The 14,443-nt window shown below is 39.8% G+C and overlaps 1 protein-coding gene across 1 annotated transcript; it reads right to left on the minus strand.

Moving 5' to 3' along the window:
* Positions 1-149: 149 nt before the first annotated feature.
* anapc4 (anaphase promoting complex subunit 4) lies at positions 150-11,812 on the minus strand. The gene is made up of 28 exons (XM_050055529.1): positions 11,535-11,812; positions 10,651-10,766; positions 10,457-10,562; positions 10,230-10,362; positions 10,062-10,136; positions 9,943-9,969; positions 9,788-9,832; positions 9,584-9,668; positions 7,111-7,218; positions 6,832-7,002; positions 6,690-6,754; positions 6,488-6,530; positions 6,298-6,374; positions 6,097-6,197; positions 5,962-6,013; positions 5,789-5,844; positions 4,812-4,858; positions 4,665-4,721; positions 4,520-4,576; positions 4,340-4,433; positions 4,091-4,188; positions 2,585-2,646; positions 2,444-2,482; positions 2,256-2,357; positions 2,094-2,171; positions 1,819-1,986; positions 712-835; positions 150-520 (listed from the first exon to the last, which is right to left on the minus strand). The coding sequence occupies exons 2-28, from the start codon at positions 10,756-10,758 to the stop codon at positions 284-286; spliced, it is 2,415 nt and encodes an 804-aa protein (XP_049911486.1). The 5' UTR covers positions 10,759-10,766; positions 11,535-11,812; the 3' UTR covers positions 150-283.
* Between the last annotated feature and the right edge of the window lie 2,631 nt (positions 11,813-14,443).

Raw genomic sequence — 14,443 nt, forward strand, 5'->3', positions numbered from 1 at the left:
TGGCCAAGGGATTACAAATGAAAAATAGCCATTTGGCTAATTCTGGCATTGTCATACCATGTGTATTTATTAATTTGCACTGTCCCTTCTAATTTAAACTAAACTAAACTAAGAAAAAAACAAGGTTACAAACTACTTAAACAAATATGAACACTACAAGCTGTTTATTTTCATATACAAACATTACATGTATTTCAGGATGTTGTTAAAAAAAATCCTTTTCAACAAGCAAAACCTGGATTTATATCTTATGTTTATGTCGCTTGTTTCTGTGATTACAGTCTCAAGAGAGTTCCAGGGCTTCCTCTGACTCCAGATGCTCCTCAGGTTTTTTAAACACGTCTCTTTGTTCTCCAGCTTCATCTATAGTCTCCACGCTCTCCTCTCCCTGCCCCTCACTGGTCATAGTTGTGTCCAGCCCCTCCTGGTCAGCGCTGGCATTCTGCGACTCATTTCCCTCATCATCTTCATCTTCTACATCCATCTCAAAAACACGAATGTGCCTGAGATTGGCACTTAGCTGCCAGGAAAGAAAAAGTAAACGTTAGGAGACAGTCCACTGGCAGAGAAAAAAGGTTTCATTTGACCTTACTGATCTCTACAACAAAATGTAGGAATGTTCCAGTACAGTTCATTCACACATAACACCCCAAACTGACATTCCCACACACTAAATATAATGGGAAGTTCAAGATGTATAATTTGTCTTACCACACAGGCCACTTTGCGGATTCCGTTGACAGCTACAAACTGAGCCTTCATGTTTTCCAGTTCACGCCACTGATTCCCCAACACCAGGCCCTGGCATGGGATGGCACTGCTCTGCTGGTCCAACCTAACATTGGTCACATGCAACATCTTTATTCCTCATCTCTGCTGTCTTTGGAAAATAATAACTATAATAATAATAATTTTATAAACATAGCAAATTTAAAAACAGATGTTACAAAGTGCTTTGACAGAAAAAGCAAAACAGAAACAGGATACTCAGAAAGCAATATAGCAAAGGAAAGCCGAATGGCCCTACCAAACACAAGCGAGACAAAACTAAAGTAAAGTTAGGATAAAGTTAAAACAAGACAAAAATGCAAGTTGCAAATTGGCAACATAAAGAAATCCTCCCCCCAAAAGTAAAAGCAATAAAAGGAGAACATAAAAACCAATAAAAGACATAAAAATATGATCATATAAAAGCAAGTCTATAAAGATGGATTTTAGGAAGTGATCAAGAAGAAGTCACTGATTCTGTGAGCCATATCTCGTCAGGTAAGTCGTTCCTAAGCCGAGGGGCCCCATGGCAAAGGCAAGGTCACCTTTAGATTTAAGCCTCAACTTTGGAGTGGCCAGAATGGTCCCACCTGAGGATCTAAGGCTGCAAACTGGCTCATATGGGGTCAACATTTCTGCCAAGCTGCTTGGGGCCTGACATAAACCACTTTGAAAGCAATCAGTAAAATGTTAAAATCAATTGTACAACGAACAAGAAACCAATGGAGAGAAGTCAGGACTGGGGTGATGTGATGTCGTCTGTTAAAACCAGTAAGAAGCCTAGATGCTGCACTCTGAACAAGTTGGAGGCAAAAAGTGACCCCTAGTTGATGCCAGAGAGGAGGAGGTTACAGTAGTCTAGTCTGGATAAAATTAGTACGTGAATAACTTTCTCCGAGTCTGAGTGTGAGAGCACTGATTTCATTTTTGAGATAGTTCTTCTATACAAGAAGCAGGACTTTACATCTTTTTTTATGAATGGCCCAAATTATATTAAAGTTTGAAGTTTCAAAAATACTTTTAATCCAGTCACTGCTAATCCTAACTCACCTCTGGTTAGGCTCCCAGTTGAATTCAGTCTCACAGCTCAGGGTGGAAGCAAGAGGAATCTGAGCCAGGACACGCTTTCTGTTCTCTTCTTCTGATCCTTGCAAGACCACAGTTAGCATTTCATCGTCATAGAAACGAGCATCCAGGCAGCTGTATACGTAATTAGGCCTGAAAATGAGAAATGATGGTCACAACACCTTCATAGCTGAGGAAAGATTTTGATTTTATATTGGTTTTACAAATAAATTAATAGGAATGACATGAGAGGCACTTACTGGGCTGCAGCACTGTCATCATCTGCATTGTCAAGATGGTGGCTGAGGTCAAGGGATATGACACTGTTGGGGATATGTCTGTGCGAGCAAAACAAATATAATTACGAACAGATTAAATACACAAAGAAACTCACACATGCACCCACAATCACACAAACGTACCTGTTTGGGTCAGTTCCTTTTCGTAACAGGTAAAGCTTGGAGGGTGAAATCTCCGGCATGCAGAACACAACATGGTGCATTTTGGCTTTCTTATCATTCCACCTGCAGAAATCAAGAAAAATCATAAATGTAAACATCTTACTGAACAAACCATTAGGATACACCTGGATGTTTCTGGTTTTACGTACAAAGATGGGAGTTCAAAGAGTCGTGGAGTGTTTTCAGAGCTGGAAAGGCAATGAACATGGACAAATAAATACAACTTTTATCACATTATTTCATCTATATTTCAAATTATACAGATTAATAACAGAGATATATGATCATACCTCTCTGGCACAGTGTACAGGGGCAAAAAGACAGCCTGTTTCACAGACTTCCCAATCACTTCCTGCATACAAATAAACAAACAATAAATAAGCAACATGTAGAATAAATTTCATTTTAACAAATCCAGGGTTTCTACACATTTCTAACAATGAAACTATGGTAGGCATGGAAAGAGCTGTGCCTTAATAAACTGTTGTATGTTAGTCATCTTTTCTGGTGTAGAAGTCAAAGAAATGTCACAATGTAGCAAAGGAAGACACGCACAAAAAAGATTCAGACTCAAGTCTGGACCTTAAAAATCTCTATTTTACATGTTGCATGGCTGCACAGATGGTGAAAAACTGTGCAAATGTGCATAGAGTGTAAAAAGTGCAAATGTTTCAGTCCATGTTGGACTTTACTCAGTGCAGAACATTGCGTATTTGCACATTTTTTAATTGTATGTGCAGCCCTGCAACATGTAAAATATCTTTTTTGTGCGTGTCTTCCTTTGCTACACTGTAACAATGAACTTTTAAAACTTTTTCATAACTTTTCCATAATATTTTATCCCATTTCCATGACTCTATTTTGACTTTACACGCACTTACCAAGCATTTGGGGACAAACAAACTGCTGGCACTTGCTAACTTTACTTGCTCTTTAGACACTGCTGTCGCCAACTAGCTGTATGTCTATGTCAATACACCAGACGGATTTTTGCAAAATGTCAAAGTTGAACCCCTTTTTGGGGGATAGAAAACTGAAGATCATATAGATGTCGATGCAACTTGACAAGTGTTTGCATTATAATTTTGACAAGGTTGTATGCATTTATCTTTTGTTAAATAAACTTTTGTTTTATAGACATACCCATGTCTAATAATATTTTGCGACCTTGCCTTAACCTGGACGTTCACAATACCTTATTAAATTAAGGTTGATCTGATCGCTGTCATGTCCCTTCAGTCAAATCAAATATGTTTATTTCGTTGAATCCGGGTATCTGTAATCATGTTACTAGTTTAAGTGTCGTCTGAAAATAACTAATTTGTTAATAGTCAACTGTTTGATCTACAAGCTAAGATTTAGGTTTAGACTACATTCTGATGCTGCTCTCCCCCTCAAGCTAACATTAGTTATGTGCCTAAAATCTCAGTGTGAAAGCTTTAGTTAACCCGTTACATTTTCCTGTTTCTCTTCTCATGTGCCCAAAAGGGTGTGTGGCCTTCGTGATGACATGATGCTGCTCTAGTCTTCGTGTATCACGTGATACTAGTGGTGTTTTAACAGCCAGCAGTGCAGCATTAGATTTTAAATTAGATATACAAGGACAACAATCTGTTAATTCCAAACCATTTTCCAGCCTGGAAAACAGTTTTTCCTTTTTTTCCAGGACATTTGCTATGCCAATCTGCATTAGAGGTTATTAGGTCTATCTCAATGTTACATTTTCAGAGTGTTTAATTCCAGACTCTGAGGAAGAGGAAGGAAAAAGAGGAAGATGGACAGCACACAAAACTCACTGCAGGTTTCTGTAGACACTGCTCGATCACATTCTCCATCATCCTCTTGACGAAGTGCAAAGATTTTTGGGGAAATGAAGGAAACAGCAAAGGGCTCTCTACAGTAAATAAACCAGTTTCTCTGTTAGTTCAGGCAGTGGTATTTGAAGGTAAGCCAACACTCAGACTACCTGAGACCCAGTTTATCACCAAACAAACCATAAACTTCTAATTAAAAAACATTTCGGCATTCCTGAGATTATAGTTCACCCTTCAGGTGTGTGCTCTCCTGTAAAAACTTCAGCCACTGGTTTCCCTTTGTATTGGGAGGAGACACGAGGTCTTCATCCTCGTCCTTCAGGTACTGCAGATGGAAGAGAAACCAGAATGTTGTAGGACAGCAGCTTCATTCAAAAACACGTGAAGCTAATGCAACACAAAACCACTTACCTGACCAACTCGTTCTACGTTGAAGTACTTCCCTTTGCGATCAAAGAGTTCTTCATTCTGTTAAACAAGAGGGCAATTAAACTCGCTTTGTTTGAAAACAAGAGCAAATTTAATTTTCATCACAAAGCCATTATGCTGATCTCACCTCACTGAAATGCTCAGACAAAAAGTCAGCAACAAAGGCAATGTCTTTCTGAGTCATCTAAAGGGTAAACCAACAAGTTAAGATTATAAAACGATCTCAGGAACATTTTAAAAATCACAAATCTCTCTCTTATCTTTGATAACTCACCTTGTTAAGTTCTGGTGGTACATGCTCCTCACACATTCTTAGCATGGCTGTAGGGAAACAAGAGTTTGAGCAAAAAAAACAAACTGTTTTGACAAACTAGTGCATATCAAATTGCATGTATGCACACAATGATAAATGTCTCTATCACCAAGTCAAACTCCTGCACATTTAGGCCCTGATCACACAGAAAGTGTTTTGCGGGTTGCAAAAGGTGAGGCGCACCACACTGCCTTTTTTTTTTAAAAATTGAATCCCGGGGCGTTGGTGGCTTAGTGGTAGAGAGTACCTGCTGTAGCTCTGGTTGAGGGTGAGAGGCTGTCAGTAAATAGTTTGTTGGGCACAGGGAAAGAGAGGCTGTCAGTAAATAGTTTGTTGGGCACAGGGAAACAGAGATCTGTGTGGGTACACAAGACCCTAAAAAAAAGAGGGTGGATCGTGGGGAGTACCACCAGTTGGTCCAGGAGCTTCTCCTCGAGGGAGTACCACCAGTTGGTCCAGGAGCTTCTCCTCGATAATGGCTGTTTCCAGGCATATTTTAGGATGACTCAGGGGCAGTTTGACAACCTGCTGTCTATCGTCGGGCCGTATAGCTCTGGGTATCCAGCAACTGCTACCACCAGTTTCTCCTCCATTGTTTACCAACTGTAAACTTATTGTCGTGACCACCACAGAAGGGCCGCCTCTCAAATAATCTGATTGGACAATGGGAAAAAAGACGACAGAAAAAGAGATGACTTCGGGCGTTTTTCCGCTCTGAGTTTAAGTTTTTTCAACTCAAGGAGTTCAGAGCACTCTAGCAAAAAACGCCAGGCACCTAGAGTGCCGAAACACAAGGTGCATCACAAAGCAAAAACCACGAGCAAAAAGCTTCATTCTCATTGAAATTGAATTGAATTACAAAAAGTTGCCTCCAGATGCCAAAACTCTTTCTGTGTGATCAGGGCCTTACTGTATTTGATTAAGTAGTTTATTCTTACCTACATACAACCACCGAAAAAAGGCCTTAAAGTTTTTCATACTCTTGTCGATCACCCTAAATGACAAAACAAAAGCAGTGATTCTCTGCAGAGCAGCAGCAGCAGGATACACAATCTATACAAATCATAACATTGCTAATGCTACAAGAAGATAATCAATTTATTAAACTTACTGCAGGAGCTCGTTGGCTTTCAAAGAAAATGAGCCCACAGCTGTGATGGCACCTGAGAACATAAAACACAAGTGTGGTAGTTGATGATAAAAGGCTGATTTCTTCTTAGTAATCATGCAGGTTAAAGACACCTACCTTCTATAGCTGCTGAATCCAGACCGAGGGGCTCAAACTTCTGCTTCCACAAGGACATGCCTTTCACCTCACTGAGGTGATACAACAGAGCCTCGGAGCCACTGCAGCGAGAGACAGACAGGGAGAGATTTTATTTTTGAGGAGAAACCTCAGGTAACAGGCAGCACTGAGGAGAGGTAAAAGAAAAAAGGCTGAAAATACCTCTGCAGGTGGCTGATGACTAACTTCTGGATGCTAGTGTAAGAGGACTCAATGGACTGGCCGAGCTTCTTCAAGCCCTGTGGTGAAAACAGGACACACAAACAAACAGTTACAGGAAATCTGCTATGGACTGCACATAAATTACAGTTTAAACACTAAGAGGAGCATTTGCACCACCTCTAACTCTCACCTTGACAGTCAGCTGGTTCATGAGAAGAGCCTGTAGTTCAGGGCTGCATGAAAGCAGAGAGCCAAGGGTTAGAAACATTAGAAGCATCCCTGCAGTCAAAAGAGCAGTTGAACTAACCGGAGAGGTTTTGCCACCATCTACAGGACACTCTAAACATTGCAACATGACAATGAGCAAATACTAACAGAATTTCTCTTCTCACCTCGATTGTCCCCACAGCAAAAGCTCCAGAAATTCATCCTGAACTTGAGTGCTTGTGTTCTTTTCCTACAAACAGGGAAAATTAGACATTTGTTGTACGCTCTCATTTTAGCCAATTTAGACGACAAACTACGACCTCTGACCTGAACAAACTTAGTGAGTCGAAGATCCATCTGCATGAGGATGTCCTCCCAGGCTTCACACATGCACGTGAGTGAGAGGTGCAGGTACTGCAGCAGGGTGGAGATGTGGGTGAACTTGCGTGCCATCCTGGTCACCTCAGGGAGACAGTCTGACAGCAAACCTGTGTCGAGCTGGAAGACAAAGATAAAATAAGCAAATAAAAATGCAATTTAGAGCAGAGATGAGAAAATGAAGGAAAAGCAGATTTACAAGGAATGGAGCCAAAACATCTGTCGCACCTGAATGTAGCAGATCTCTGGGTTGTTGTCAGCTGACCTGACTTCTGTGATGACAGACAAAGACTTGAGATCACTGGAGAGACTCAGGCTGCGACAAGTTCCCGATACCTGTAAAGTGTCATTACATTAAAAGAGCTGAATAAATGGATGTATTGTTGTAGCCTTCAGATTAAGGTTGCCATTAAGTATCGATACTTAGATACTTTTTCAATACCACGTGTTTAAAACAATACAATCTCCATACATTTGATAAAATCACAAGAACAAAAATTATTAAAATGTTAAAACAAACCCACCACATGATTGTACCTGCAATGTCTGAACATAGTTAGTAAAAACAGGAAAAAAGGATCCTGTTGGGTGCCTAGGACATTTTTCTTTTTGATGTGGTATTGAAAGGAGATATCAAGTATTGTTTTTTGTTTTTAAACTACTACTGTATCAAAGTTTAAAATTCTGATATTTTGACAACCCAACTTCAGATATGAGTTTTATAGATAGATAAATACTTTATTGATCCCGAAGGAAATTCACTTTGCAGCTGCTCCATGCCACACACATTTCAATAAAAATAATATTTAAAATATAAGATCAAAGAAGAGAAAATCCAAGAATAATAAAAATGTAGGCATAAAAAATAGAGGTTTAATTATTAAGATCTTTCAGATACCATCATTTTTGTGCCACAGTTACAATTCAATCCATTTTTATTGTTGTGAAGCTCACAGTGTTTACATTTTGTAGAGACTGCATCAGACAAGAGATGATTCAACAGTAGTTGTTGAGGTCAAAGTTTGCCATAGAGAAGCGCATTTAATTAGGGTCCGGGCAGCTAAGCTGCCAGGACACTATTGTAATCCTAGGTATTCTTCTTCTTCTTCTTCTTCTTCCGAGGATATCATACTTCCCATGGGTGAAAACTCACCAAACTTTGCACAAAGGTCCAGTCTCATGCCAGATATCCTCAGCTGTAAACACAAGCCAATAGTCCTGATGGTGGCGCTACAGCAAGCGTCTAAAGTTCAAAACTTTGAAAATTCATAACAAATCAACCATACGTGCTACAACTTCACAACTTTCATCAAACTGTAGCCCCAATACTGAAGAAACTTTTGTACATTTAAACCTATTAAAAATTATGAAGTTCATCACTCTGTTTTTTTCAAAAACTGTAAAACTTCTTAAACCTATCTCCTCCCACAATTTTTGCTCAATTGACACCAAACTTGCTACAGAGCATCTTCAGACTGTCCTACAAAAACTATGTTTCTCAGATTTTTGATTTATCAAAAATTGAGCCTACAGTGCATCAAAATGTTTGACTGTAAACGGTACTGTAAACATATACATGCAAATTCTTGCTAAATAAATCTTCAATGTTCATGAAAAAAATGACAAAATTCTAGAGTCATGGTAGATGATGTGTGGCAAATTTCAGAATTTTATCTCAAAAACTGAATTTTTGACAGCATTTTGAATTTTGCTCTAATGTGAACAATTGGAGTCAATGTAAAAATGGCAATTTTAAACATCAGTTTTTCACTTATGGAGCAAATCAATCATTGTTACAAACAAATTACCAACATCTCCATGCTGTCTAGATGCAATATGTGTATTTTCAGATTTTTGTCTTAATAACTGAATTTTTTACAGTGGTTTCAAATCTGCCTTTCCATGCACGGATGGCTGCTTTCCTACACAACAGTGAATGGCTTACTCAATTTGTGAAGCCACTGTTGAGTTGCTACTTGCCAATTAGCTCAGAGCGGTAGATGACCGTCTTAGGTTCCAGAGGTTGCTCAGAATTGCCTAAAAATGCCCGGACCTGACCCATCGCTGCGCAGCAGCTATAATTGTAAGATGTTTCTACAGTGCGATTCAATTTGAGTTTGTCTTCTGTTTTTGCTGTTTGATGACACAATTCTGCACTTCACATCACATTTTTGCCAGCCTTTATTTTATCAGTGTAAACTTGATTCAAGGAATGGTATGCGACACTCAGAGCACATCTATAATTCCTAGCAGGGATTGTTTGTACACAGCTCTCAACGTGGAGGTGACTGAGCCGGCTGATAGCAGCTAAAAGTGCTTACAATGCAAACAATTCGAACAACGGCAGTTAACAGTTTCAACCTGGGCGAACTGGAGGGTGTGCGTTATGCTTCTATGATGATGCTGACCCGCCACTGCAGTGCAGAGCAGTAGCAATTAGCTTGCCAGTGGGTACACACACAGGAACTTACATGCACTCACAGTTGGACCAGCTACCACAACAAAAAACGGAGAAGCTTAGATTACAACACACACAAAGGAGGGTGACTTAAGTCTCTGCTCACAAAACCATTACTCCATTATATCTTTAAATAGCAAACAGTTGTTTACCGCTATATCAATGCTCGGACTACAGCTCCTTTAATCAATTAGTGTGGGAGATGTATCGGACAATTCTTAGGAATGAACCAAAGAGCCTTACCCCTGTTAGAGTGGCAATCTTGTACATCCCATAGGCATAAAGCTCCACAAATCCAGCGTCTCCTCCAAGAACAAGTACATTCAGCCTGCATGGAAACAAAATGGGGCGATGAAATAATTTCCATTCCAACTTCAAAAGACAGCTGCAGTAGAAGACTCAGATATTGTTTTTCTGTATGTTGCTTAGACATGAGGCTTAATTTACCTGACTTCTCCCAGGAGATTCATTATCTCATCTGACTTTTCCTCACTGTAACACAAAGAAATAAATACAGATGGCTACTATCCAAAAAAACAAACAAACCACATAACAACAGCTGATATCAAACTACTGAGTTATGTATTAAAATACTACCCCACCTGAAGATCTTTGAAGTGGTGCTATAGCTGAGGAAAAACAAAAGTTTATACAAATGTTAATCAATCAATCCAGGATAACTTGCTTTCTTACTATCTGATGCAATTACTGCTCGTGTTACCTCTTAGGGAGTGTTGGTAACTTGGGAAGAAAAAGTTTGGACTCATCTTCTGAGTTGTAGAAGGAGCTGAGGGCACTGAAACACACCAGACAGACCAAACATCCACATTATTCTACAAAACCAGGTGCCCTTTGTGCTACTGGATTCATCCCTGAGCTTTGTGCATACCTGCTCTCCTCTGTCACCTCCATCCAGTGCATGCAGGTTACAGGGTTCTGCATTGGAAACACGTGGAGGATCTCTGCTTTCTCAACACCACACAGGACCACCTGCTTGGTGTCTCCGAGGCTGAAGGCCAAAACTGGAGATTAAAGAGAATCAAAAATTAATACCTATATGTTCCCATCAACAAGTAGAGAATTATTAACACAAAGATGTACACGGTTGTTCCTTACTTTTGCCATCAGGTCGCCAGGCGAGTGCAGTGATCTCCTTCCCAGTATATTCACTGGGTGGTAAACTCCAAACACGCTGGAAACTAGCCAAGCGATGTAGCAGCAACTACAGACAAACACAAACCATAAAATTATAAAACCATAAAAGATACCAAGACATGTTTCAGGATCAAAACAGAATTTTTTCAGCCTACCTCTCCAGTTGTGTTGGCCAAAGCAATAAGATCCCGTTTAGGAGACCATGCCATACACAGTACAGGGTTGGGAAGCTGTTTCTCTCCCACTTGCCGGAAGGCAGGCATCTTGAGGGCTGGAAAATGTGAAAAGTGTCAGTCAGCCTTTGTCGTTATCTTTACAGTTGCACTTGTCTCACAACTACAACTCCCCATGGTAGGCGCTACACCGAAACGACAAGACACAGGTGGTCTCTATGATAAACAACTAACACCAGTCAATAGTGACAGTAATTATCCCTATGGAATAACCCTGTAACACCAGGCAAATACACTACTCACTGTAAACATGTAAATATCTGTCAAACATATTCCAAGCATGCTGTATAAACTGTATATACTGTCTTTGCCATCTACCTCATGTATATAAGCAACCTGTTACATTAATCATGCCATATTTATTTCAACACCCATCGCACTCTGTATCATTGCACTGTTGTAAGACTGTTACCGAACCTGGCCATTACAAATTATTCCTATTCTTCTCATTACAGTAGAGTTGGATGACCTGCTACTTTACGACCGACAGCTAATTATATCAGCAACTATTTCGATTATTAACATTATTAGTTTGAACATTTTTTTCAAGCAGAAATGACACACAATTGCTAGTTTTCTCTGTCTAGTGTGATTCTACATTTAAACATTTTGAGGTCTGGATTGTGCTGTTCAAAACAAGAAGTTTGAACATGTTGGCATCTGGGAAATGCAACTAGCTTGTAAAATAAAAATTGTGCAGCAGGTTGGTAACTTTAGCGCTAGCCACGACCTAAACAGCACAGCGATCTAAACTAACTAACTAACTAACTAACTAACTAACTAACCCACTCCAGCTGGACTCTCACCTTTAAGGGTGTACAAATCGCAATCTTCTCTTCCAATGGTCGCTATTATGCTAGTAGGTCTGTTAGCAGCCGACGAAGCTAATGTAGCTAATGGCTAATTTTACGGTCCTGGACATTACAGGCGGCGACATTATAACTCAAACATAGTGCTGTAAAATATTAACACGCCAACACTCTGCTCTGTTGTGCGACACAATGGATTTATGCTTTCTTCTTGATGTTTTCACACTGAAGCGGACAGTAGCGCCATATTTTCGCTGTGACCAATCACTGAGGAGCAACGGGAGGCGCGAGAGGACAAATTTGTTCACAGCGGAAAACGCAATTCGTAAATGGCTGAGTGCACTGGAACCAAGGAAAATATAAAAAGATAATATCAATGTTATAATATTATGTTTTGAATATAAATTGTAATTCTTCCCTGACTGGGACTGGCTATTAAAAGAATAAGTTATTCTTATTCTGATTAAGTGGAGATGACAAAGAACACGGGCTCATACTGCCCTCCAGTGGCCAAAGTCAAGACCTGCAGCACATACATGCCTGACAGCGTACTACGAAGCAATCAGAAATGTCATGGATAGAAACTACAGGGGAAAAGGTGCAAATTATTTTTCTAGTGGTCAAAACTTAAGACTACAACCCAACATTCTCTGTGTGAACAATATCAGTATTAACATAGTATCTGTATTAATAATTTATATTTTGTTATCAAGTAACTATTTAGTTGTTTTACTCTAAAAATTGCATGTATTCATAATTCATTTAATTAAACGCTTGTTGGTTAAAGTTGACCTGAAGTGAACATGGGCGTTTACTATCCTCTAGTGGTCAGAGTGAGAAACTGCAGCACATTAAATTAGTTAAGCCCAGAGCCCTTGAAAAGACAAAAGAGTAACAGACTCTTGGTGTATATTTGTTCAGCACTGCCGAGTTTTACCAGTTTTGATATTAGCTCAGTTAAATATGACATTGCTGCGTGATTGTTGAATGAAGGAGGTTCACAGGATCAAAGTCTGATAACTTATGAGATAGGGATGAATATTTGACAGCCATTCATATGAAATACAGTAGGCAAATGCTGAGGTTAGCACAACAAAAGCAAATTGGCTTGCCAGTCAGTCACTATGACAAGTGCAAAGTTTCCAGTGTGCTGATCAGTTACAACAGCACCCAACACTGAAATATAAGTAAACATTTTAAGGAACATCTTAAGGAATTATACTGCAGTGATGCTGTGTGCCTCGTGTCAGGAGTGCTGCAGGATGAGGACCATTAATGTTACAGTTCAGGAGTGGCAATAACTATGATGTTACAGGTCCAGGGGTGCATTGTGGTGCAGGGGCGCTCACAGCATGATGCACAAAGATGGTGGGAATTAAATCTGCTCTAAGCCTTGTCTTGCCCTTTTTGGTCTTGGCAAACTGGTCTGCACCAAAATGTGCCTGCAGTGACTTCCCACACACAACTCACTTTTGTCGACCCACAGACATATCCCATAGTGGTTGAATGCATACAGTATTCGGGAACACGTTATACTTACTGAACATGTATACACTCATTACATATCCATGAGACAACTTCAAACAAATGCAATTGAAACTGATGCCACTTGTCATACTTGTGCCCTATCTCACTAGGCAACGTCAGACCCAGGCATATATACGTGTGCCTAACCATTTCTCCTCTTTCTTTTTTTTCTCTTTCAGCACAAGAACAACAGGGGGATGCAATGGAGGATGCAATGGAGGATGCAATGGAGCCTGAACTCACCCCGCAATGAAACAACCCCCTTACCCTGAGTCTCAACTCTGTGGGTTTTGCAAGCCTAATGCAAATGTACTAATGCAGCCTATTTGAGAATGATAACCTTACATATTTTTGTTGTTGTAGTCTGTAGTGAGTCTCAGGTTACTCCTGCTGACTTTAGCCAAAAAATAATAATTCTCATCTCTGTGTCAATGAAGAAATTGTGCATGTGTACCTCTCTCTCTAAACGACTGGAACCTCCCCACACAGCACCATGGTGGAGACTGTACGAGAGGACAACACAGAATGAAGGGCACAGACAAACTGCTTTACATCCAAGTCACGTTTCTGAGTTTATTAGAAATTAATTTGTTATAGTAAATAAGTACATATTAAAAGACAAAGATACATAAAATGCATATGTCTATAAACTGCTGCTGCTGCTGCTGCTGCTGCTAGCCCAGTGACCCATTGTGCTGTCACTTGACAGTCATTGGTAGTCACCTGTCGTCGCTCTCCTTCTGTCCCACTGAAAGTAATTAAGATAACATGAGTTATAAATCATTACAACTATTACATTATCAATAAATGTTAGGGTGTGATTACTTTTGACAACCATACAAGACTAAGGACAGAATTGAAAACATAATTTAAAGCAATGAAAGCAACATGCTGTTTCACCAAGGTAAGGAAAGACTGGCATATTTAAACATGGCAGACAACAATATATGTTATATACACATTACACATAGTTATACTGTGTAATAATACAGTTCTATCATATAATTATGCTACGTCATTAATATACTATACAATAAACCTTTCATTTCAGAGAGAAAGAATGAGAAAGAGTAAAGAACAAGGCCTAAATTAACCTTTGTATTGTCCTCCGGGGTCCCCATCTGTTTTGACTGTTCCTTCTCTCCTTCCTTCCTCCCTCCCTCCTTCTCTCTTTCTTTCCTCCCTCCTTCCTTCCTTCTTTCCTTCCCCCTCCCTCTTTCTCTTTTTTCCTTCCTTCTTCCCCTCCTTCCCTCTTTCTTTCCTTCCTTCCTCCCTCTCTCTTTTTTCCTTCTTCCTTCCCCTCCTTCCCTGTCTTTCCTTCCTCCTTCCTTCCTTCCTTCTTTCCTTTCTTCCTTCCTCCATCCCTCCCTCCCTCCTCC

The sequence above is a fragment of the Epinephelus moara genome, chromosome 10, assembly GCF_006386435.1.
Source record: "Epinephelus moara isolate mb chromosome 10, YSFRI_EMoa_1.0, whole genome shotgun sequence".
Lineage (NCBI taxonomy): Eukaryota > Metazoa > Chordata > Actinopteri > Perciformes > Serranidae > Epinephelus > Epinephelus moara.